At 38.7% G+C, this 24,532-nt stretch overlaps 1 protein-coding gene across 1 annotated transcript; it reads left to right on the plus strand.

Annotated features, from left to right (window-relative positions):
* The first annotated feature begins 18,459 nt into the window (after positions 1-18,459).
* LOC124166915 lies at positions 18,460-23,410 on the plus strand. The gene is made up of 2 exons (XM_046544629.1): positions 18,460-18,513; positions 20,552-23,410. Exon 2 carries the CDS (start codon positions 20,789-20,791, stop codon positions 22,979-22,981), a length of 2,193 nt encoding a protein of 730 aa, XP_046400585.1. The 5' UTR covers positions 18,460-18,513; positions 20,552-20,788; the 3' UTR covers positions 22,982-23,410.
* The last annotated feature ends 1,122 nt before the right edge of the window (positions 23,411-24,532 follow it).

Consider the following 24,532-nt stretch of genomic DNA (forward strand, 5'->3'; position numbering starts at 1 on the left):
TGTGACTAACCTGTTCGATCAAAATACATTTATCACAGGAAGTAACATTATCTTTTATACAATTTGCACATTGATAGTATAGTTTACTTTTGTTTGAGGTAGATTTACTCATGCTAAACATAATATATTTCGTTTTTTCACTTAACAACATATAATTAGCCGAAAACCACATATTGAGTGTTAATAGATCACTTTGTATGTGTTCATATAGATCATCAACACTATTAACAGAGTAACTTAGTGCAGTGTCATCTGCGAATGACGTTAATTGACCTTTAAACCTGCCAGCACATAAATTGTTTACATATATTAAAAACAGTATGGGTCCCAACACAGAACCCTGTGGGACACCACAGGTGAGTCGAATCTTTTCACTGTAGCAATTTTTGAGACGCACACATTGATCTCGATCACAAAGATAACTTTGAAACCAATCATATGCGGTTCCACGTATACCCGCTTCCCATAATCGATTCATTAGTATGTTATGATTAATGGAGTCGAAGGCTTTGGTAATGTCTACAAATAAGCCAGCAACTCTACAGTTCTTATTCAGTCCGTCGTTCAGCTCTGAACAGAATTTCAATAATGCATCCTCTGTACTCTTACCACTCATAAATCCAAATTGGTTTTTATTGAGTAAACTATGCTGATTTAGAAATTTAAGAAGTCTGACTTTAACAACTTTTTCTATTATTTTAGCAAATACAGATAATAGGGATATTGGTCTGTAATTATTTACGTTCATTTTATCACCTTTTTTAAAAATTGGTATCACTATTGCAGTTTTTAATTGTTTAGGAAATATTCCAGTATACATACTTAGATTAGCAATATGGGCAAGGACCTCCGAAATATTTGCATTTACTTCTTTTATAACTTGTGTGGAAATATTATCAACACCTTTAGATTTTTTAGACTTTAATTCCTTAATAATGCTGCTAATTTCTTTCGCATCAGTAGGAACAAAAAACAGTGAGTCAATTGAATTGGAGGTTGGGAATATTTCTTTGTATTTATTCGTATTACTTTCAAAATAATTGTTCTGGGTCAATTCTTGAATTACTTTACCATAATGTGAACTAAATTCGTTTACAATGTCCTGGCACTTAGTGACAACGATACCATTACTAGTTCTAATTTTTACACAATTCTCATTTCCTTGCTTTCCTCCCGTGAGTGAATCTAAAATGCGCCATTGAGCAGCGGTATTATTGACATTACTATCAAATAGGTCCCTGTAATACTTTTCTTTGCGCTTTTTAATATCATATTCTAATCTTTGCGTGTACGATACGTAGTACCTATTTAGCTTTTCATTTTCAGGGTGTTTCCTCATTTTTTTATACAGAAAATTTCGCCTAGAAATTCTCCCGCACAAAGCGTAAGTCATCCATGGCCTCTTCATTCCTCCCGATCTGTTACTGTCTGACACGTATTCAGCTTTTTCAATGCAGCATTTCAATTTATTTATAAATATTTCATAGGCTTCATTGACATTTTGTTGTGAATAAACATCATTCCAGTCACATCTTAGCAAACTATTATTTAGATGGTTAAAGTTTATCCGGCAATGGCTTCGATAAACTCGTTCGTATATATTAATGGGTACATTAATATTTAAAGAACATGATATAGCATGATGGTCTGTTAAACCCCAATCGTCCGCTCTTCCCTCATACTTATAGTTATCTCTACTTCTGCAAAAAATGTGATCTATACATGTACTACCCGTTTTGCTAATTCTAGTTGGTACTCGAATAAGCTGGTCCAGTCCATGACTAGCCATAAGGGTTTGATATTCAAAGGAAATATCGTTGGGTTGTAATATACATAAATTAATATCACCAATTACAATTAAATTCCTCTCACTAGAGATGGTTAATACATTCTCCAATTCACTCAAAAAATGTTCAACAGGATAAAAATTAAGTCTATATGCACCAATAATGCTTATCCAAGAAGAATCATTTATCCCTACTGATATTTTAACCATATCAGCAGTTTTTAATTCACCCAGATCAATAGAAGAACACTCATAAGTATCTGCTACATATGCAATAACTCCTCCAGCCCTATAGTTATTATTACACACATCAAAACTCCGATAGCCAGTTATTTGATACATAGATACTTCAGTGTCATTGACCCAAATTTCTGTCAAAACAATTACAGCGGGTTTTATATCGAGATTAATTAGTTGAAATACAAATTTATCAAAATTAGCTCTTAGACTTCTTATATTTTGATGCAAGACAAGGAACCTGCCACCATTAAATCCACTATCATTAACAGTACTCTGCATTTTGTTAGTAAAGATAGGTTGAAGACATACATAACTCACTCACAGAATGCTTACAGTTTCTCCAGGTCATCAGAGGATTTCAGAGTGATTACTTGATCATTCTCCTTCTTCCTCATGAGTATTGTCCCATGCCTTAGCCATAAATATTTGTATCCCTTTTCTTTCTTCGCAAGACGCGCAGCAGCGAAGAGTCTCCTCCGACCTGGACTCAGGCTCTCGTTTATGTACACCGGAGTATCGGTCGCCAAGCCCAGGTGCCGTGTGGAGAAGGTCCTTTTCACTCGCCTCTTTTGAAGAATTTCTTCTTTTGTATACCTACGGACGAATTTGACTATGATACCTCTCGTTCCGCCTTCGTGTCCCTTCTTTCCCAATCGGTGGCATGTGTTCACCATATCGTCGGTTATTTTAACACCAAGGGCGTCCCCCACATTTTTCACGATTTCTAAGGTATTTTCATTTGGTTGCTGGGGAATGCCGTGTATTTCAAGGTCATTAACGCGAGAATATTGCTCTTGGTCGTCTAACCTCTTTTCTAATTCACTCACTCGAGATTTTAAGCCAACATTTTCTTGCCTAAGCAAGTCTATTGTCGCTAAATATTCAGCAATCTGCGTTGAGTTTTCTTGAAGCACTTTAGTATTTTCATCTAATCTATTGTGCACAAACTCAATAGCCTTGTTAAAGTCCAATTCCATGCGTTTCCTGTCCTCTTTAGCTTCTTCTAGAAGGTTTATAATATGAGAGATACTAGCAGTGTCCGTATCCGCCAGTGGAACTACTGACATGCTCTTACGTTTTTCCAAATAAATTATTGTTTATAAACAAATTGATGATGATAAACAAATTATTGTTTAAGAAAAAAGCACTTAAATCTGCAACTTTATTGCTGTTTTACTCTGGATTTGTTCCGAAATGGGCATAAGAAATTAAATTGTGTCCGAAGGAAAAATAAAAATTAAACTAAAATTTATTTCAGACCATTAACGGAAATTCCGCTAGAAACGTTAAGACTTATTATTCCCGTCTATATGCAACAAAGGAATAATTCCTATCCTGATTTGTAAAATCCTTAAAATGAGCCCCACAGTATATTTTCCCTACATAATTAGCACTATCTTAAGCCTTCATGCGTACATTAGACCCTAAATAATCCCTTTCGAAATAATAAAAACTGAACCTCATTTAATTAAGTAGAATGGACTCATTCACAATAACTACTCACACAATTTTGTTCATACCATGGTAAGCCTTACAAAGGAAAGAATAGTTTTTTTAGTATTTATTTAGTAATAAGGTGGCAATTAAATTTTTAAAAGAGCAAAGAAATTGAAAATTACATTGATGATTTCAATTCCAGGTAGCTGACAATGATCGAAAGTATAAGTGCTGGTAGAGAACACACTGTTTAATAAGTTATAAGAAATAACAATGAATTGGAGGCATTGTCCTGAGAACTTACTTGAAAAGCATATAAATAGTGCATTAACAGTAACCTCTTGTCGGACGTTCACTTGTAAGATTAAAAAGTGAAAGACCATGAAAAAATAATATCGAGGTCAAACAATACGAGGATTCCGGCAAATCTGAGAGAATGTTAGCAACCCTATAGCCTTACAAGCCGAAACCTCAGACCCCCATCAATTCACATAAGGTCCCACACCTCATGGCCCACGCAAACGGCCGGACCCACCCGATCCCTGCATACGGGAGGGCTTTTTCACCCGGCCGTCAGTTGGAGAAAGGACGGGTCAAGCCGTTACGGTCGGAGCGGCGGTGAAAGAGCGCGGGGGTTCTGGATGTGGGACCACGCCGCACCCTTGTTTGAACTGCGCAAGGGACTCCCCGAAAACCACGGCTCCTTATTTCGGGTGCGGTGTACTACTGATGTGTGTGGGAGGGTATAAGTCTGGAGGGTCTGTTGAGCAATTGGGGTCTTCCGAAAAATGGGGTTCCGGCGTGTGTGTTCCCATCGGGGTGGAGAGAAGGGATTTAGATCATTGGGGGAATACTGCTGCACCGTATTATCTCTATTTGAAAAGGTCCGCCTTCTCTGCACGTGGTGAACATTTTGGCGATTGAGCGTTAGGAATTATTGAATGAATAGAATATTATTCCAACTTTCTCCGACTGTACTCCGAGGAGTTCGGATAAAATACAAAGAGAACAATTGGGAATACTACACCGTATCTCTATTTCAAAAGGTTCACCTTGCCTGCATGTGATGAACATATCAGTGATTGAGTATGTAGTATTATTAAATGAAGAGAATATCATTTCAACTTTCTCTGATTATACTTCGAGGAGTTCATATGCATACGAACTTCACCATACAAAGAGGACATATTGGGAATATTGCACCGTGTCTCTTTTTGAAAAGCTCCACCTAGCTGAAAATGGTGAACATTTTCGAGATTTAGTTTCAACTTTTATTTAATGAACAGAAAATTAATTGAACTTTCTCTGACTGAACTTAGTAGAGTTCGAATAGAAGCAAAGAGAACATATTGGGAATACTGCACCGTTTCTCTTTTTGAAGAGGTCCGCCTTGTCTGCACGTGCGTCAGATTGCGTGACTTCCGTATGCCTCAAAGATCCCATAGGTTCATTCGAGAATTTCCCATCCACCGACTTGAGTAATCCTTGCTCCTTACAACGAACCGTGGCGGTCAATCTCTGTTTGTGGGAAAGCTTGGGGAAACAGCCGGTTTCGTACGATGGGTGAGGGTTTAGGGTGTTTACATTGACTGGATATGCTGTTACAAGGTTGTTGATTATACATTTATGCATATGTATACATTCGGTAGTAGTTCCAATATGAGCTTAATTTCTTATGGTGTTAATTTAGGTAATTTAAGATTTGAAGTGGTTGAACAAATAATTTATAACATGCATGGGAAACGTGTTCAAACGAAGGACTAGAGAAGCCTTCGCTAATCCGGTACCATTTGTTGCCATAGTAGCCTAGATCACTAAATTTTGAAAAGATCAAGTGTATGTATAAAAACAGCGTAAGAAAAGGATTCACTTACTCAAGAGATTCAACCCGAAGTTTGGCGAGGGTACAGGTCACGTCAGACTAAGCTACATGCGAGTGAATTTAACACATTCATGGTATTATGGCAGGGTATTTCCCTTCCCTAGGCCACGTCACACTTCGAGGATTTTCTATGAGGGTGTCCGATGCTTCAACCGGGATTTGAACCCGGATCCTACGGTCAGCAGCCAAGCCCACAACCCATAGTCTACCACAATCCCCAAAAATGGGTATTTTTCCTTTTCGGTTCGTGTTTGTTTTGAACCGAGCTATGAAACTTTGAGAAATGGTAATGGCTAAAATCAAAAAACCTTGTAAAAAATATTTTTGCAACATTTTAGGGCAATGAACTCATATTTCTAGCTGTTAGATGAAGACCAATTTTTTACCATTGATCCCTGCCTTTTAAAACCAAAAAAACCGGCAATTTTCCTTGAAAATGTGACCACGAAAAGGATTGGGGTAAATGGATTAGCCACTTTAAAAGCTTTCCGGGAATATATTTCAGTTCTCATTGATCCAAACCGGGAGCCGACCATGCTATAAAAAAGAAAGGAGTACATAGATCTAAATCTTCAAAAAGAACAAATGTGCTGACGATACTTCACAACAGCCGCCTTTTGGTATAATATTATCGGTAGGGAAGGAATCGTTTAGTAGTATTTACAATTATAATACTATTGATATATAATCGCGTAATACACTGAGTATTACTGAAGTGCTCATGATATCGTCCATGGAAAATAAATTCTAGTTAGTATATCTAGGATACAAGCAATATTTTACTGCACAGTGTTGTAAAATATGAACCAACTAGATTCATGGTTATAATTTCTCCACCATGATTAATTGACTAAATAATTAATATTATAACAATTAAATGGACTTGGCAACCCTTGTTTAAGTAACACCCTTTCCGGGCTGTGACAATCTTGAACCGAAAACCATCTTCGGAAATCACTGAGGAAAATAGTCTAGTTAACCCAAAAAACCGTTCACGAATTCCCAGTTTCACTCTTTGAATAAGTACTCTCCGCCAGTCCCACTCGGTGAAGGCGTACCACGAATTATCCAACCTACGTTATGGCAAGTTAAGATTCTAAATTACTTCAATTCATATTGCTTTAACTATTAATGCATCAAATTTTTATTTATGCTGGCAAAATACTTATGGTATTGAACAAATAATATGGAGATATTCATAGAATTTGCCCAAGACTCACAAAAATATGATCAAGCATGGCTAATAGAAAATTACATCTTTGAAGCACACAGTGGCTTACTCCGGCAAAAATCGAATGTGAGAGACAATGCCAACAACAGAATCTTTAAACGCGAAAATAAATTGCAAAGGGCTTTCATGAAACTCATTAGTGATTACCTCAAATTAAATACCCACCTGGATTAACGACAAAAATATCCTCCCTTTTTTGGAATAAGGTAGCTTTGAGTAGGCAGGGAATTAGGGGACGAAACTAATGGGACCTCGTAGATTATTAAGCTCTATTATTTTTTTTGGTTACGCAGCATTTAAGGAAAGATGTTAAGGGAGAGAGAGGGAGAAAGATGGGATGTGGGACCCTAGGCAGCAAAATTGAACAAATTCGAGGAAAAAAGCGACACTCCCGGAAGATTTTCCTTGCAAGCGGAGGCAATGAGTGGAGGCTCCGAAAGGGTAGGGAGACCCAATTTGTCCGGGATGAAATTATATGCTACGGGAGACTTCTCAGCAGTTCCAGGAAAGCAGTTGGCAGGAAAGGCCGCTCGCGTAGGAAGAACTGGAGACGGAGTTGGTTGGGGCTACGGCGCGCGTGGGGGGTGACGACCCCGGGAAATATTAGAATGAGGAAAAAGGGATGGATTAGATGAGGGTAACTCGTCGGGAACTAATGTTGCGACCGAATTTATGTGCACTGAAGTTTTTAGATGAATAATCAAATAACGAAAAGGTACTAAGAAAGTTTAAGTAAGCCATACGATATCCATTTTCGATTCTTGTTGTTTGAGAACAAGTTATAATTTCAAAAATTCATTTTAAATATCTATCTACATAAGGCATATTATTTGGTGTACCATAAAATATGTCCAAAATGTGTACACTTCTTGTGCTGCCTTCGCCAACTTTTCAGTCATTGTCTCATATATATAACTTTTTATTTATGCAATGGTCATCTGCACTGGTTGGAAATGTAACTTTTTTTTACAGGGGGAGTGCAGTTATGTCATAGCTTTAAAATATGTCGAACCTCGCCCCCGAAGTTATATGTTGTTGAATATATATAATATTTCACATTTCAATGAATTTTTCAGCTGTTAGATACAGATTTATCATTGATGACTGTCTAATTCGACTAAATAAACAACAATTTTCCTAACAAATGCGAACGCAATGGCCCATCCTAATTGCATATATTATCCATTAATATCCTTCGAGGACCACCAGAAAAACAGTATCATTGCTATATACATGAGTGGGTTGGAAGCCAAGGGGTACAAGTGATTTTTTTCTCAACAGAGTTAGGTAAGTTAATTGTTAGAATAAATACACAAAAACCTGGTTACCAAGGGAAACGAGTGAGTCTGTTCTTTGCTGACATCCAATGGAAAATCAAATGCGAATTGAACTCTAAATATCTAATTGATCTCGTTTGTTTTCTATACCTGATATCTGTGCCTTAATCTGTATAGAAAAGAGAAATCACTTATACTCCTTGGCTTCCAACCCACTCATATATATCAATTAATACGAATCAAATGACGGTTGAATGGCACAATGCAAATTATAAAAGTGGGATAAACATTTTCTGAACCCGTAGTACAATTCATATCGATTGGAGAGACAGCTAGAAAGGGAAAACTTAATCGAACGAGCGCAGATGCACTTTTTATTAATTGTAATAGTTACTTACTTATTGTATGGTTACTCGACGATTGGCCGCCATGAACCTAGATAGGCTACGTGGCTTCGTCCACGAAGGGCCAGAAAGCTCCGAGCACAAATCAAAGGGCTGATAATACTTTCGAGAAATTAAGCTCTGTAGAAAATGGGTTCATCTGAGCTGGTGCATCTTTTGCTGGAGATTTGGGACAAACTTGAGAAGCTTTAAGAATATAATAACCTAAATAATAATAATGGATCCGAGGCAACATAATATGATATTCCTACGAGTATGGGACTTTATGCTGAGTGGGTACTACTACACTTCTTAGTAACTAATTCTGCATTTATTGTAGAAAACACGTAGTATCACTGAAATACTCAAATTAGTCAATGATAATTTTGATAAAATGGTGCCATAAATATTGAAAAAAAAATACCACGAAATTTGAGAGCACTGACGATTAAAAAAATTCATGTTAAGCATATAACAACGCCAGGCATATAAATAATGGTCTTAAGTTCTTGGAGTTAACGCCAAATAAAGCAAAAGTGAATTGCTTGCGTTTCGGTTTATTTTAAACCATCCTCACGGCTTTCAATTAAAAAAATGATTGTACAATTTAGGTTAAAAAATATAAGGTTACAAATAATATTTTTTTACAATATTATATTTTAAAAAAATAAAAAGAGGGAAGAATTTTGACATACCTTATTTTCATAGGATTGTTAATTTATAGTAACTAAGTAACTACCTAACATAGTTACCATAAATTTCCATTTGTTGAATAGAAATAAATTTTAATTAAATTCTCAATGTCTGATATTTTATTACAGCAGTTATTGGATTTAAATATATGAACGATTTCTTTGAATGATCTTTTTTTTTTCAAATTAATTTCGTAATCTAAAATTTCGGTGTTGTCAAAATCGCAAGTATGGCCATTTTTTATTCTATTGTTAGCAAGGGCACATAATGTTATGTTATTATTTATTCCTGATTTATGTTGGGAAATCCTGTTTTTTAAATAATATATAAAATTTCATGCCTCGATTGTAGCACTTGCAACATAAGACAGACCTCAAAGTATTATTAAACTTCAAGAACTTCAGATCATTATATAATAGAGGTCAAGACAATGAAGGAAAAAATATATAAATAATTGCATTTATTCAAATAGGTTTGATCATATTTAAGTGAAAGACGGAACAATCTTTTAAGCTATATCTTGAGACCCGATGGCCTGATGAAGACAATCGTAGAGAGAAAGGAAGACCTCGAATGAATTATACGGAACAGTTTAAGAAGGATTTGTATCAGAAGATATACGTAGGTGTGAAAAAATTAGCTGATAGTAGAAATGAGGAGAGACCTGCGTCAATCCAATTTTAGGATTGTTCACCAGTTACGATGATTCGACTGCTCGGAGGAAAAGTCACTTCAAAGAAAATAGCTCCGCTGTGCGTCTTCCAGGAACTTTTTCATAATAATAAATGCAGCCTCCATTTTATGAATTTCTAACGACTTGCATTGTTTTTTTTTCATTTAAAAAAAAAAAGCTTCTGGTAGTTTTATCTTTCCATAGGTGCTTTCCAAAGTGCTGCGCAGGATTATTCCCTAAAATCTGCTAAATTTTTAAAATCTGTTCTCTTATATTTAGCGATGGCGAATTTTTATGCAATACTTTCACTAACGTTCCCGCAGCACTTCTTTTAATTTAAATATAAAGATGCCTAAGGGTTTGTGAAGGGAATGAAGCGCATGCGACATAAATAGGCGAGCATGTTGGTCTAAAAGCATTCAATGTTTTAATATTTAGATTGCGTTAAAGCAAAACTGCACGCTCACATGCTTGTGACAAAAATTAATCTGAACCTTCCAACAAAAATATCCGGGTATATGTTGCTCCACGGCTGTACGTGAACTACATTGATGCCGTAAAATTAATTTTTGAGCTTGCTTGCTTTATACTGATTGTAAATTAGAGTTTTAATCTGGGTATTTCAGATCTTTTTTTCATTTAAGAGCACTTTACATCTAATCTTGGAAACTGTACCCAGCTACTACTCTAAATTCTATTATATTTAACAGTAATTTCTGCACACGATTCTTGTATTCATATCTACGCATAATTACCCAGTTTATAGGAAGCACTTCCCGCATTTTTCACTTTCCATAAGCACCCTCCTAAGTGCTTTGCAGGAAGATACTCCAGGAACAAACCATAACAGCCTAGTTCCATTCCTTCACTCTAACCTGCCATCCGCAATAATGGCGACATACATTCTTGCATACTTTCACTCAGACTCTTTCACGCAACACTCTTGCTAATTTAAATAAAAAGTAGAGAAGGCTCCCGTGAAGGGACTGAAGCACTTACAAAATAAATGGGCGGGGAGGTTGTTCGGAAAAAAGAAAAAAAGGGAAGGAACGTAAAGAAAGGAAGTAAAAATGGAGAACTCATCGCTTGGGTCTCCGCAAATCGATGGCCACGTTAACGCCGTTGCGGGCTAAGAGAAGGGCGGGATGGGGAGGGAGGAGGTGGGGGTGTGGGGGTAATTGGGAGAGAGAGGGGGGGTTGTGTACTGCAGGAGGGAAGGGGGTTGGTTTTCGAAACTGCAGAAGTGTGGGCAAAGTGTGAGAATTTGAGGAGCGAGGCAGAATTTAAGTTGATGAGAGAGGAGGTGGGGACAAAAGGTATCCAAGGGAACGCTTTTTCTTAAGTCTAAGGGGATGAAGTTGTTATTATTTCACCAAGTTTTCTACTAATTACGGGCTGTTTACAAGGACACATAATTTACTTCTGGTGAACTTTTACTCAACCAAAGCCCTATTTGCTAATGTTATGATTTTCTTACACGCGATCTGCGTCTTTTGTCCCAGAAACAAAGCCATTAATTCGTTCAATGGTATTAGGCTCAACTATGTGGAAGTTAATACTCGAAAATGAAAAGGAGACTTCGTTGATTTCCACTGATTTATTTCGTCCGTACGACATGTTTCGAACCATAGAGGTCATTATCAAGTACTCCTATCAAGTACCATTATCAAGAAGTCTCCTTTTCATTTTAAAGCCTTTAATCTTATTCCCCCACCACATAGTGGTCCTTTCCTTTTTCACGGAGTATTTTTTCCCTTTCTCTGTCATCCTTTGTTGATTCTCACTGTCACTTTCAGCGATCGGTTTTCTGCCTCACACAATGCTGATGTAGTCTTTAAATTTCCTATTTAACGAGCAATAGATTTAATACGATTATCTCTTCTGTGATTCATGTAACTCATGCGACACGGAATCTCATTAGAGAAGCATATTAATTTGGCGCCGTGAAACATACTCTGATCAATATACCGTTTGAGAACACATGCTGACTGATCAGTAAGAGCTACCTTAACAAACAATGCATGAAATAATATGGCGGAATAATGCATAAAATTATTTATTAACTTCTACGAATTTATAGAAAATTAGCATCAAAGACGTTAAAGCGCAACGCATCGAAATGACAATGTGTGCATTTCAGCTTCATGGATATTTTTCCACTTATTAATTTTATATTTATTTGTGCGGTTGACGTGAGCTTACTCGGAGTAATGCGCGATCAGCTGGTGCTCACACCACCGATTGGTATGTGCATGTGATATGACCTTTTCTCGTTAACGACTAAGTCGCAGTATATTGCATGCTGCAAGCTGATTCATTCTCATCCCCTGCCAAACACCATTGAGGCAGCTCACAGGGGATTATTTAGACCTTATATGGATGGAGAAAGCCCCAATAGAAAACAACTATCACACATATTTAAGCATGTTTTGGATTAAAATGCATCATTAAAAATATGCTTTCACTTGGAGCAATAAACATCTACAATCAAAAGGATAACTTTAGTGCAGCTCATACTAGGAAGAGGAAGTTGGAACACTATGACGAGTAAGCCTTTCCTGCGGTTGAAGCTAATGCTTGAGCCAAAGGAGAAGTAATAAGGTAACTGTAAAACCTCCTCTTTTTTCATTTTAACCACTACTTTTGATACAATTATTCCATCAGTCTATCCGCTATTGTACGAAAGAGGTGGATATCTTTATTCTCCGCGATTCAAAACAAAACGCTTGTAAAAATTGTCACCAAAGTAGACAATATCCGAAGAAAAATTTTGAGTGCAAAAGGTATGGATCTTTTTATCCTTGAGTGATTAAGATAGTGAAGGATTGAAAAATAACTTTTTTTATTCCCTGACAAGGTATCGTTCGACTTATCACCCTAAAGGACGGAAATATGCACGTGTGATTCAGACTAAATTAATTAAATTAAATTTTTTTGCATTCCGTATGCAAGTATATCCGAAGGGCCTATATAAATTATATGCATCATCAAAAGTCAGATGCCAGTTTCCAGATCAGATAGGGCGGAATACCTATTATTATTGGCGGTCAATGAATGCAGGTACAGTAAAAAAAAGTAAACTGAAATTTTCAACAAAATGGCATGAACCTCGCTTCTCGCTCCAACCAAATTCATCGTGATGGAAATCAGTTCTATTACTATCATCGTTGACGTCTCACAGGTTCATTTTGTCAGCGTTGGAAAGATGCCTTAGAACGTCGGAATCGATCACTTCTGCCTATAAGCAAATAAGAAGGTAGAGGAAATTTTGTGCTTTCTTGAATTTTATCATCCTTAATTAGTTTGTACCGGTAATAATAGAATTGTGTGGGTGTTGAGGAAGGGATACGGGGAAAATTAAGTAAGTAAGAGGGAAAATATTATTACGGATAAAAAGGGAAATACGATGTACCTCTATAGCAGCAGAGAAAGTCCTTTATTGGATAGAAAAGGGCAGATTTTTTAGAAGAGAACGAGTAATAGGACATAATTGGTGCTCTTATAATAAGTAGGCAGGAGATGGAGGGCTAATCACAGAATGTAAAGGGATAAAAAACTATAAAATTTCAGAGAATTTTTGAGATAAAACCCTTATTAAGGAGAAATAAATGTTGGAACTGACGAAAGATTTTAACAAATAAATAATTTAGCGCGATCAAATAACGATGATAAAACATTTGGAATTATCTCCATTATAATGCTTAAATAATTTTGCTACATAGAATTATCGTGATATATTTTTGAAAAGGCCATATATTAGCCCTCATCACGCGGCTGGACGATGCACACCGTTTCAGAGGGTTTTAAAACTGTATTCTTACTTGTGTTTATTCGTAATGGCTCTTTACCACAAAAGCTAAGATATTTTTCAACTAAGGAGCATTTATAGAAATATGTTCAAGGTTCACTTGTTAGAATAATCACAAAATATATACCATTCAAATCGTTTCAGAAGTAATTTTTACGTTCGCTTGGAGTACAAATAAGCCGTAAATTAGGCGATCAAAAGTGTGCTAAAAATTTTGGGATTCTGCCCACCAATTAATCAATAGTATGCACCCTAATACATCATCCACACATTTTTTCATATATATTCATTATTTTTCTGTTAATATCATCATAATGAGCTGTCACCTTTACTTGGTACTTATTAATTCACAGCCATATATTCAGGGTGCTTTGCATAAATATTTGGCAGAGAAACGAATGAAAATACATATTTACTTATAAAAAATATTTCTTTAATATTGGAGATAAATACATGTTGATACCTTGTCATCCGGTACCATGAAAATGGCTTAGTGTGACTTTTCAAGGAAAGCTTATATACGATGTATTTTTGGCAAAAACTTATCATCATAGCCCCCGAAGGTTTCCCAATTATAGTCCATGCGAGCAATTCACGAGGATCGGTTTCATTTTTTGTATTTAAAAGTATTTTCATTCAAAATGTAAGCATGGGAATTGCTCATAGAGTGGCAAGTATCATGTCATTATGCCGATACATGCGATTCCTTTGTACTCATCAAATTCTTTAGAACATAATATTTTTATCAGATAAATCCCAAAATTCTACCGACATCAAATAGGTTGCATTTTCCGACAACTTTTGTAAACAAAACTTGATAGTGATTGTGAATTATGAACAGGAATTTGCGTGTGAGCAATACAAAACCAATCCCCTTCGTAATCAGTAGAGTGGTGGACGTGAGCACAAATAAACCTTCCTCTTTTGAGAAGGTGTTTTACGCTTACACTGAGGTAATGGTGTATGGACAAGCATTCGCTGGAAAGCTCTGGGAATTTTTATTATCGGCATACAACGCACAATATGGTATAACCAAGAATCTGAAATGACTTATGACTTATCAAATACATTATTAATGCACAGTATTCTCAGTGACCTACCTCAGGGCCGGCTCATGGCAAAATACTTACCCGTGAAAACTGTTGTTGTGTCGCCCCCTACTGGGGGGTTTGGTATCGAATACCCCCAAATTAAACGGGAGGTCCGCGCTTTTGGTCGACCCCCTTACTGTCGACCGAATTAACCGGCCCTTAAGCCGGCCCTGGCTCTCCTAGTTATACCTAATGGCAATATACTACGACTTGTGTTAACATATTAAACAGCACTTCATAGCTTTATCATAAGATCGGCTACATCAACAATGAAAGGACACCGAAATATCACCGAAGGACCTTTCTTCAAAAATATCAATGTAGCACGGCGGTCTACGAGGGGCTATGCCAGTTTCCTCTACGTCTCGAGCGAATACCGAATCATAAGCTGTCCCGGAGCAAAAAAAGTTTCGGATTATTAAATTTTTTACCATGTCGGCTAAAAATTCACAAACAAGGTGTAAATAATAGAAACAATGTGACAAGCTCCGAACGAGAATATTTCCTATAACAAGCTCCTTGTTGCATATAAAAGGAGGAGAAAAATGGTCGCGAAATTTTTACCCTGGATAACTGTTGCTAATAGAAACCGAAATTCCTAATGAATTTTAGGTCGAAGTTGCACAATTTTTAAACTGAAAATCCAATTGGTCGCGGGTTTGCCTAGTTGCTGGAAGCTCTGGACAACTCATGAGTTCGAATTCTTTGACTGCATTTGCCATTGCTTTTGTCCAGAGCATCCAGAAACAGAGCAAACTCGCGGCCAATTGGATCGCTTGTCTCAAAGTTTCTGCCAGTTAAAAATGGTGCGTTTTCGACCTGAATATCCTTGGTAATTTTGGCTCCTAATTACATAGCTATCCAAGGGTAAACTCTCGTGACGCAATTTTACTCTCCACGTATACATATAAAACTACGTACCTATGTTAACATTCAAGTAAACATGCAGCAATGGAAAAAAATCTCATTTTGACTTGACTTGTATAAGCATAGATTTTTTCGTCCAAGCTATTAAGACTCGGTGATGGAATAAAAAATGAATTATTCTCTCAGCCCAAATTTTTTCTCAGCTCCGATTCAGTAATGCTCTTCTTCGGTGTGGCGGCAGAAAAAAAGACGGAAGGAACAATTTGCTCTCCTCTGCTGTTTCCCTTAAGTAGAAATGAAAGGGTTGAGCGCACAGCGCCATGGTGCCTTCATTGTTGTCTCATGGTATACGTTCAATTAGTGACGGGTGTGAATTAAAGGGGGTAGGGGAAATGGAAGAGCTCTCCTTTGCTTGGCTAACTGCTTTCAGCTCGTTATCACAAGGACGTGCTGTGGAATGGTAGACTATTCTCATCCTCAAAGCAAGCGCGCGCTCGGATTCCTTATTCCTTTTGTGCGCATTTTCCTTCACTGTTACATCTTTTCACTTTCACTACGACCGAATTTGTTTTAACCAAGGGCAGCGTAAAGAGAAGTGATTCACCTCTTTCTTCCTCCACCAGCTAGCAGAACTTGCTTCCCATATGAGGCGGAGGGAATGTATGTCAAAAAGAAACATTTTCCAAAATTATTTTTTTTTAATTTCTGGCTGGCCTCGGTGGCAGCGGGGTCAGCGAAGTACTCGCCTGAAAAACAAGAGGTCGCGGGATCGAATCCCGCCTGGATAGGTTTCCCTTATCCAGGGCTTGGTTGGTCATGTACGTTTAAATATTAAATTTGTTGAATGCGCCGATATCAAATGGCTAATGTGAGCTTTATTCGGTGGTTTGGGTATAAAATAAAATAAATAAAAGGAAGCAGTATTCCACCAACGCATCAGGACGCATTACAAAAGAAGTAAAAAAAAGGCGATGACCCACATACAAAAATTTTCCGATGCATCACGTGGTAAAAAATCTTAGAAACGAGAGAAACTTGCGTTTGTTTCCATAAGAATGCATTCTGGAAACATAAAAAACGTAAAAGAAAAATATTAGGAGGAGCTTTAAACAGAAATTTTCCAAGGGTACTTGGAAGTTCAAAATTGGACGCATAAAGTGAAAATTGCATGGTGGAGTTATTTAAAAAAAAAAACAGATTAGAAACAGTGAATACCTCATCCATTTGCGGAAATGATCTATACTTTATCTGTGACTCCTGAACCGGATTAAGATGTCATGTCTTTTCATTTTCAAAGTCCAAGTACCAACATATCAGATAAAATATCACATAACCACACTACTTATTTATAAAAGCTACTAACCGCACGATAATACCGAGAATCATGGTTTTACTGATTTTTCCAATGTATTTGGTCTTAATAATTACAATTTCTTTGCAAATTATAAGCACTTCACCTCCATGTTGGAGAATTTTCAGTTTTTCCTGGAGTTACAGTCCATCCGGACAGTTACGAGAGGAATTCTCCAGAGATGGGCTGTCGGGATTTGGCCAATCATCTCCGGTGAAAACTTTCTACTACCTCACTCCAATGCCTATAAACCTCAGAGAAGCAACACTCCTCTCCTGAGTTCCTTTCCTTTACGACTCACGGACAACCACTTCCCCTCCTCGATGTAGCTCGCATTCGTCAAAGTTTAAATGTTAAATTTGTTGAATAGGCCGATATCAAATGGCCAATATGAACCGTATTCGGTGGTTTGGGCATAAAATGAAATGAATAAAAAATAAGCAGTATTCCACCAACGGATTACGACGCATTAAAAAAAGAGTAAAAAACAGGCGATGAACCACTTACAAAAGTTTGTGTATCACGTGGTAAAAATCTTAGAAACGAGAGAAACTTGCGCTGATTTTCATAGGAATGTAATTTTTATCTTCGCAACATTTGCACAGAATTTATTCGCGTTATAAAGCGTTCGAATAAATCCCGTGAAATATTGAAATGTCTCATTTAACTAGTTCTAAGAACTTTCACCACGTCGTACCGAATATCATACAACATATAACTTCTTTGTGTTGAAAACGGCGTGAAGTTCTTATATCGCCCAACAAATGATGTATATCGGCCAAGTTTTACCATTTTTCAAAGGCAAAGGTCGTCACACTCGATTGCTGGTTTGTACTATTCGTTGTTGAACTTTTTGGAAATATAGCGTCCACTTTTTGTTATTTATATTAAATATATTTTGCTATTTTAAATAGTCGACTTTTCTATTAGGTTTTTTTCTTTGTGGAGTTTACCATCATTTGCGTAGCCAACAGATGGAATGTTATCGACAGGGCGAACGTTAGTAACCGGTTTTGAAATCGTTTCGTCACAAATTGAGGAACTCAGTTACAGTCATTATAACCTGAATATGGAGATATTTTTCGCCAATCCCATCACTGTCCAGAGTTTGCGGGGAAAATATTATTGCCAAATCGACCTCTGCATTGAAATACTTTCCCTTCAGCGCAAGTCTAAGGCCATTGTTCGGTTTTGCGCCAAACGCTCTCGTTTTGTCTGAGTTACGACCCGAGCGGCGCTGCCTTCGCCCTCCCCCACTTCCTCTCGTCTCGTGCGGGCCGGATCGACGGAGCGACTTGGCTCTCTCTCTCTCTCTCTCGTTCGTCACCGGCGGAGAAACTCCTCGCACCTGCCCTGCTGTACTCTCTCTGCGGTTGCCGGGCACTGGACACGTCGCAACGGCCTGCCAACTGCTGGTCCTTCGGGCTCACCTATTGTGTTATAATTGTGTGGAACTTTAACTTGAGCTGGTCCTTCGGCTCACCCATTGTGTTATAATTGTGTTGAACTTTCAATTTTGTATTAAAACTATACTGTCTGAAAATGTGGTTTATTTCCGCCACATTTATTTTGGTCCTTCGGGCCGGATTCATTGTATTCGCAATCAGTGCATGAGTTTATTGTACCCAGTGCTTGTAAGATACAGTCAAGTAGTATCATCGCTAAATGTTGCTCTTTTCTGCTCATTTTTTAAGTTTTTTGTTTCGCTGCATCTACAATCAAGTTGTACTCCGCTGACGGGTGACGACACGTGCTCCTGACTCATCGTTGGATTTGACGAGCACACTGACGAGCGTACGTTATCCTACTCCTCTCCTCTCCTATTTTCTACCTCGCGGCTGCCCACGGGAAAATGGTATGGATATTTTTTGTATCTTCTTAGTGTGTGTGAATACTCTTAAAAATGAATTTTGCAACTTTTACTCGAAAGTCAAATCTCTTGAAGAAGAGGCTTGAAAAGGTTCATGGTTCCGTGCTCTCAACGGAAGCCTCATCGAAAGAGTCCCCTCTTTCAGACATCCAAATTAGGCGTTTGACTTGCTGGAAAAATGAGATTGATAATACGATAAGTGAATTCAATGATTTAGTGAATCGTTTCATCGATACAGAGAGTCCCTCGGGGCTACAAGATGACGAACTTTTGGTGAAATTACGCGAAGAAATGTTAGATCTCTGTGTCGACGCAAATTGCATTATTTCTGCATTGCTGCCGATGGCAAACGTTAAACCAGACTACCTCGCCGGAACTCTTGGTGAAAATCCGCTCCCGCGATCCTCTGTTCGATTGCCAAAGCTTGAGCTGCCGCAATTTTCGGGCGAACCCATTAAATGGATGCACTACTACAACGCGTTTGACGTAACAATCCATAAGAATCAAGTGTTATCCTCAGTAGAAAAGTTCCAGTACTTGCTAAGTTCTCTTCGCGGTGAAGCTCTGCAATTAGTTTCCGGATTGCCCATTACCGGAGAAAATTATAAGATTGCTTGGGATTTGTTGCATCAGCGTTATTACAACGTGCGGAAATTAGTGTCTCTTCATGTAAGCAAGATTCTGGACATGCCTCCGGTAATGAACGGCTCACTTTCGAGCATTCGTTCTTTTTTATCAACGTACTTTGAAAATACGCAAGCATTGTCTGCGTTCCAATACGATATTACTCAAGAAAACATTTTGCTCCTTTCCATTCTCATAAGAAAATTGGACTTCGAAACTCGGAAGCGTTTTGAAGATACGCGAGGCGTCAATCATGAAATTCCGGCCGTCTCTGACTTGATTAATTTTTTGGAAGCCGAATGCGTCCATTTTGAAGACGCAATAATTGATGGAAGGAGAACAGTAAAGGGTCCTCAGATCAGAATTAATAAAACGGCTCTGATTACCACTACCACGGGGAACTTCTGTGCATTCTGTCAAGACCCAAGTCATGCCATTTATTCGTGCTCTGCTTTTAAAGATAAATCGCCGCAAGAAAGGAAAGTGATAGTGGGGGAGAAGAAATGGTGTTATAATTGTCTCGGAACATCTCACACTGTCAAGTCATGCAACTCATCTCGGAGATGTAACCGTTGCGCTAAGAGGCATCATTCGCTCCTGCACCTCGACGTGAACTCCTCTTCATCGCTGAATAATCGCCCGGGTACCGCTGCAGCTAATGCGCAATTGCCTTCACTATCAATTTCTGGTAAATCACAACCGGAATTAACTACAGAAAAACACTTTGTGGGACTATCGTCGTCAAAACCTAATACGTCAATTTTATTGGCAACAACTTTGATTCGTTTAACTACACCAAGTGGCTTCTCTCATGTAGTTAGAGGAATTTTAGACTCAGCATCTCAATGCAGTATCATCTCGGAACGCTGTGCTCAAGTTTTGAACGTTATACGCCAACGAGTAAATAATGAGATTAATGGACTATCACAATCTCATGTCAAATGTAATGGATTAACTTTTCTTAGTTTATCATCTGTCGGTGGAAAAGTGCTCGCTTACTCACATCCTATGATGATTTTACAAAATATCACTTCCAATTTGCCTCTCGCAACTATTTCGCCTGAAGTGAAAGAGAAGATGAAATCATTTGTCTTGGCTGACCCAACCTTTGATGTGCCCTCTCCTGTTGATGTTTTAATTGGAGCTGACCTCTTCCCTCATGTATTTACGGGAATTCGCTGTTTCCTTGGAGAAAATTATCCACTGGCCCTTGGTACTATTTTCGGATTTGTTTTAATGGGCTCAACTCCAATTACTCCAGTGTCTGAAATTAATCACAAGCCTTCCGTCGCTTTAATTTCAACCCATGATGCTAATCTCAATACTTCTATTCAACAGTTTTGGAAACTTGAGGAAGTACCTCATTTTTCGCTTACTCCTCAAGACCGACAATGTGAAGAGCATTTCCAATCAACGCATTCCAGAGATGAAACTGGTCGTTACATCACTCGGCTGCCGTTCAAGGACCTTCACCCTCCTCTTGGAGACTCAGCGCTGTGTGCCAAAAGAAGATTTTTTGGTCTGGAAAGAAGACTGTCAGCGCAACCTCTCCTGAGAGAGAAGTATATTAAGTTTATGTCGGAGTACCTCACCCTAGGTCACATGACACCTTGTGATAATTTCACTAGAGTTAAGCATTATTTTTTGCCGCACCATGGAGTTTTTAAAAATCAAGATCCAAATTCAAGCCTGCGGGTTGTATTTGATGCTAGTTCAAAGACCTCAACGAATGTCTCACTTAATGACATTTTATTGTCAGGACCCAAATTACAAAATGATCTTTGTGAAGTTATTCTGCGATTTCGGTGCCATTCAGTTGTATTTGCATGTGACATTCGTCAGATGTATCGTCAAATTAAAATTCATCCTGATGACCAGCACTTCCAATTGATATATTGGCGTGAAACCCCTACGGATCTTCTCAAAGTTTTCAAATTGACAACAGTCACTTATGGAGTGACGAGCGCACCGTTTCTAGCCATCCGCACTCTTCATCAACTGGCTGAAGATGAAGGTGCTCAGTTTCCGCAAGCTGCTCGTGTCCTAAAGTCTCAAACGTTTGTTGACGATATCATTGCTGGTGCAGATAATGTGCAAGAAGCCCTCACATTTCAACATGATTTAACAAAACTCCTCTCATTAGGTGGCTTCCAGTTGAGAAAATGGTGCAGTAATTCGGATATTTTGATATCCCACATCTCAGAAGAAATTTTGAAGAATCTTGCTAGAGTAAAGGAAATTACGCTACCTCGATCTTTATTTATCGAAAGAACAAGCAGTGTCCAACTGCTTGGTTTTTGCGACGCATCTGAGTTGGGATATGCCGCAGTCATTTATTTAAGATGTGCTTCTGCTGACAACAACACCAAGATAGCATTGCTCATGGCTAAATCCCGTGTCGCACCTCTCAAACGTATCTCTCTACCCCGATTGGAACTTTGTGGGGCGCATTTACTGGCTAAACTCATTCATTATAGTTCAAACTTTGTGTCCAATTACTGTAAAATGGAATCTGTCACTGCCTGGTGTGATTCAACCATTGCTCTCTCATGGATCCGCACCCCTCCCTATCGCCTTAAGGTGTTTGTAGCAAATCGAGTAGCCCAGATTCAAGAATGGGTACCTCCTGAACGTTGGTTTCATGTATCGTCGCAACACAACCCCGCTGATTGTGCCTCTCGTGGATTACCCACTCCTCTCTTCGAGAAGAATTCCTTGTGGTGGTCTGGCCCTCGCTGGCTCTCTCTCCCGCCAGAAGACTGGCCGTGTTCTCCATTCGCTCCTTTGGACGAGGATCTACCGGAAGTGAAACAACCAATATTCAACGTTTGCTCCTCAATAAGACCATTTCAGAAGACCGGAATGGATTATGCTGGACCCTTCACTATTAGGAGCCATGCTCTAAGAAGAACTGTTCCATTAAAGGTCTATTTGTGTCTTTTTATTTGCATGTGTACCAAGGCTGTTCATCTAGAAGTAGTCACTGATCTCTCATCGGACGCCTTCATTGCAGCACTAACCCGATTTGTATCAAGGAGAGGACTTTGTAGTGATCTATACTCCGATTGCGGAACAAACTTCGTTGGTGCATCCACGCAGTTGAAAAGGACAATAAAGAACTTCTATTCATCACCGGAAACTCAAGAGGCCATTTCCCATTTCGCTACTGAAAACTGCATCAACTTCCATTTTATTCCCCCTGCCGCGCCCCACCAAGGAGGGCTATGGGAAAGAGCCATTAAAAGCGCCAAAACACTCTTAATTCGTTCCATTGGCCAAACTCTTCTCACTTTGCAGGAATTTATTACGCTTGTCACCAAGGTAGAAGCCATGCTGAATTCTCGTCCTCTTACACCTCTTTCCACGGATCCTGCTGATGTATCGGCGCTGACCCCGGGACACTTTCTCATCGGAACCTCAATGACAGCCATTCCAGAGGACGATTTCGCCGCTCTACCCACCAATAGGCTCAGCAGATGGCAGACTGTTCAAGCCTTCTCACAGCGCATCTGGCGCCGATGGCATCAAGAGTACCTCCACACTCTTCAGCAGAGGTCAAAATGGACTCGGCGCAGGCAAAATCTTAAGGTGGGAGATTTAGTTGCGGTGCACTCCCCGAAAACTCCTCCTCTTCAGTGGTGTTTGGCACGCATAACTAAAGCCATACCAGGTGATGATGGAATAGTTAGAGTGGTGCAGCTGCGTACCCCCAAGGGCACTCTTACCCGTCCTGCCACCCGAGTATTTCCCCTCCCAATTGACGATTGACATTTGTTGACTGACGTACATTTACAGGAACGGTTTATAATTTTTTGTGTTATGTATTATGAGTTTTCTTTTTTCTCTTTTTATTGAACAAGGTGTTCAAGGGGGGCGGAATGTTCGGTTTTGCGCCAAACGCTCTCGTTTTGTCTGAGTTACGACCCGAGCGGCGCTGCCTTCGCCCTCCCCCACTTCCTCTCGTCTCGTGCGGGCCGGATCGACGGAGCGACTTGGCTCTCTCTCTCTCTCTCTCGTTCGTCACCGGCGGAGAAACTCCTCGCACCTGCCCTGCTGTACTCTCTCTGCGGTTGCCGGGCACTGGACACGTCGCAACGGCCTGCCAACTGCTGGTCCTTCGGGCTCACCTATTGTGTTATAATTGTGTGGAACTTTAACTTGAGCTGGTCCTTCGGCTCACCCATTGTGTTATAATTGTGTTGAACTTTCAATTTTGTATTAAAACTATACTGTCTGAAAATGTGGTTTATTTCCGCCACAGCCATTATCAAATTGAAAGAAAGTTCGGTGAGGTATGATATTTGCATTTCCCAAATTCGAATTCATTTAAATGGTTTTTATTAAGATTGAGTGTTATTTTACTAATTAGAACTTAATTCGTCTCTTTACCATTCCTTATCAATGGCACAAATGAAGTTCTTCGTAAAACTCAGGTTAAGAAATTATCTAATTTATCCGTCAGAATACAAAAAAGGGAAAATTTGCTTGAAACAATTTCGTTCTTTTTTGTCAGTTTTGTCGGAAATAATTTGGGAAAATTTGGGACAAAGGCAAAAAAACGTGGAGCCATTTCATTCTGAAATTACTATTCTCCTCAAAAGGGCGTCAAGAGAAAGAATAATTGGCTCAGAACATGCAAGCCTCAATCATGTATTCTTCCTCTTCCGGAACTCAGGTGAAGCGATTAATCTTTTTTGGTGCGTAGACAGCTGTGTCATTTGTCACCTAGAAATGTTTTTCCGGATTGAAGTCGGACAAAAGTGTAAATTACACTCAAGGATCCAAGGCGGTACAACATTCCTATTCGAGCACAAGGAATAGATTAGGAAAAAACATGTAAAAAATGTTCTCGGGATACCACGCGTGTAAGATTATATAAGAGCGCCGACGTTTCGGGTAACGACTCGCTACCCATTCTCACGGCTACATAAATACGAAAATACATTTATACGGCTACGGCGCTATTATATAATGTTACCCGCGCGGTATCCCGAGAAGAGTTTTACATGTTGTTCGCCGGGAAAGTGTAAAATCTTACATAGGAGAAAAGCGTTTGATTCCTTTCATCTTGTGTTCGAGGGAATAAAAAACATCATGAATTGTGAGAGAGACAGTGGTATAAAATAAAAACTCTATGACAACTTAGCGAAGAGAAACAAGAGTTTTTTTGTTTCAAAGCAATTTTTCAGCATAAATGCGTAAAAATTTAAATGTACATGCGTCGAACAAAAAATGAACTGAAATGTGGCATGGACAATGACAGCAATGGAGAAATCAAAGACTGAGGCCTTTAAAATGTGGTGCTAAAGAAGAGTGTTG

Source organism: Ischnura elegans, chromosome 10 (assembly GCF_921293095.1).
Source record: "Ischnura elegans chromosome 10, ioIscEleg1.1, whole genome shotgun sequence".
Taxonomy (NCBI): domain Eukaryota; kingdom Metazoa; phylum Arthropoda; class Insecta; order Odonata; family Coenagrionidae; genus Ischnura; species Ischnura elegans.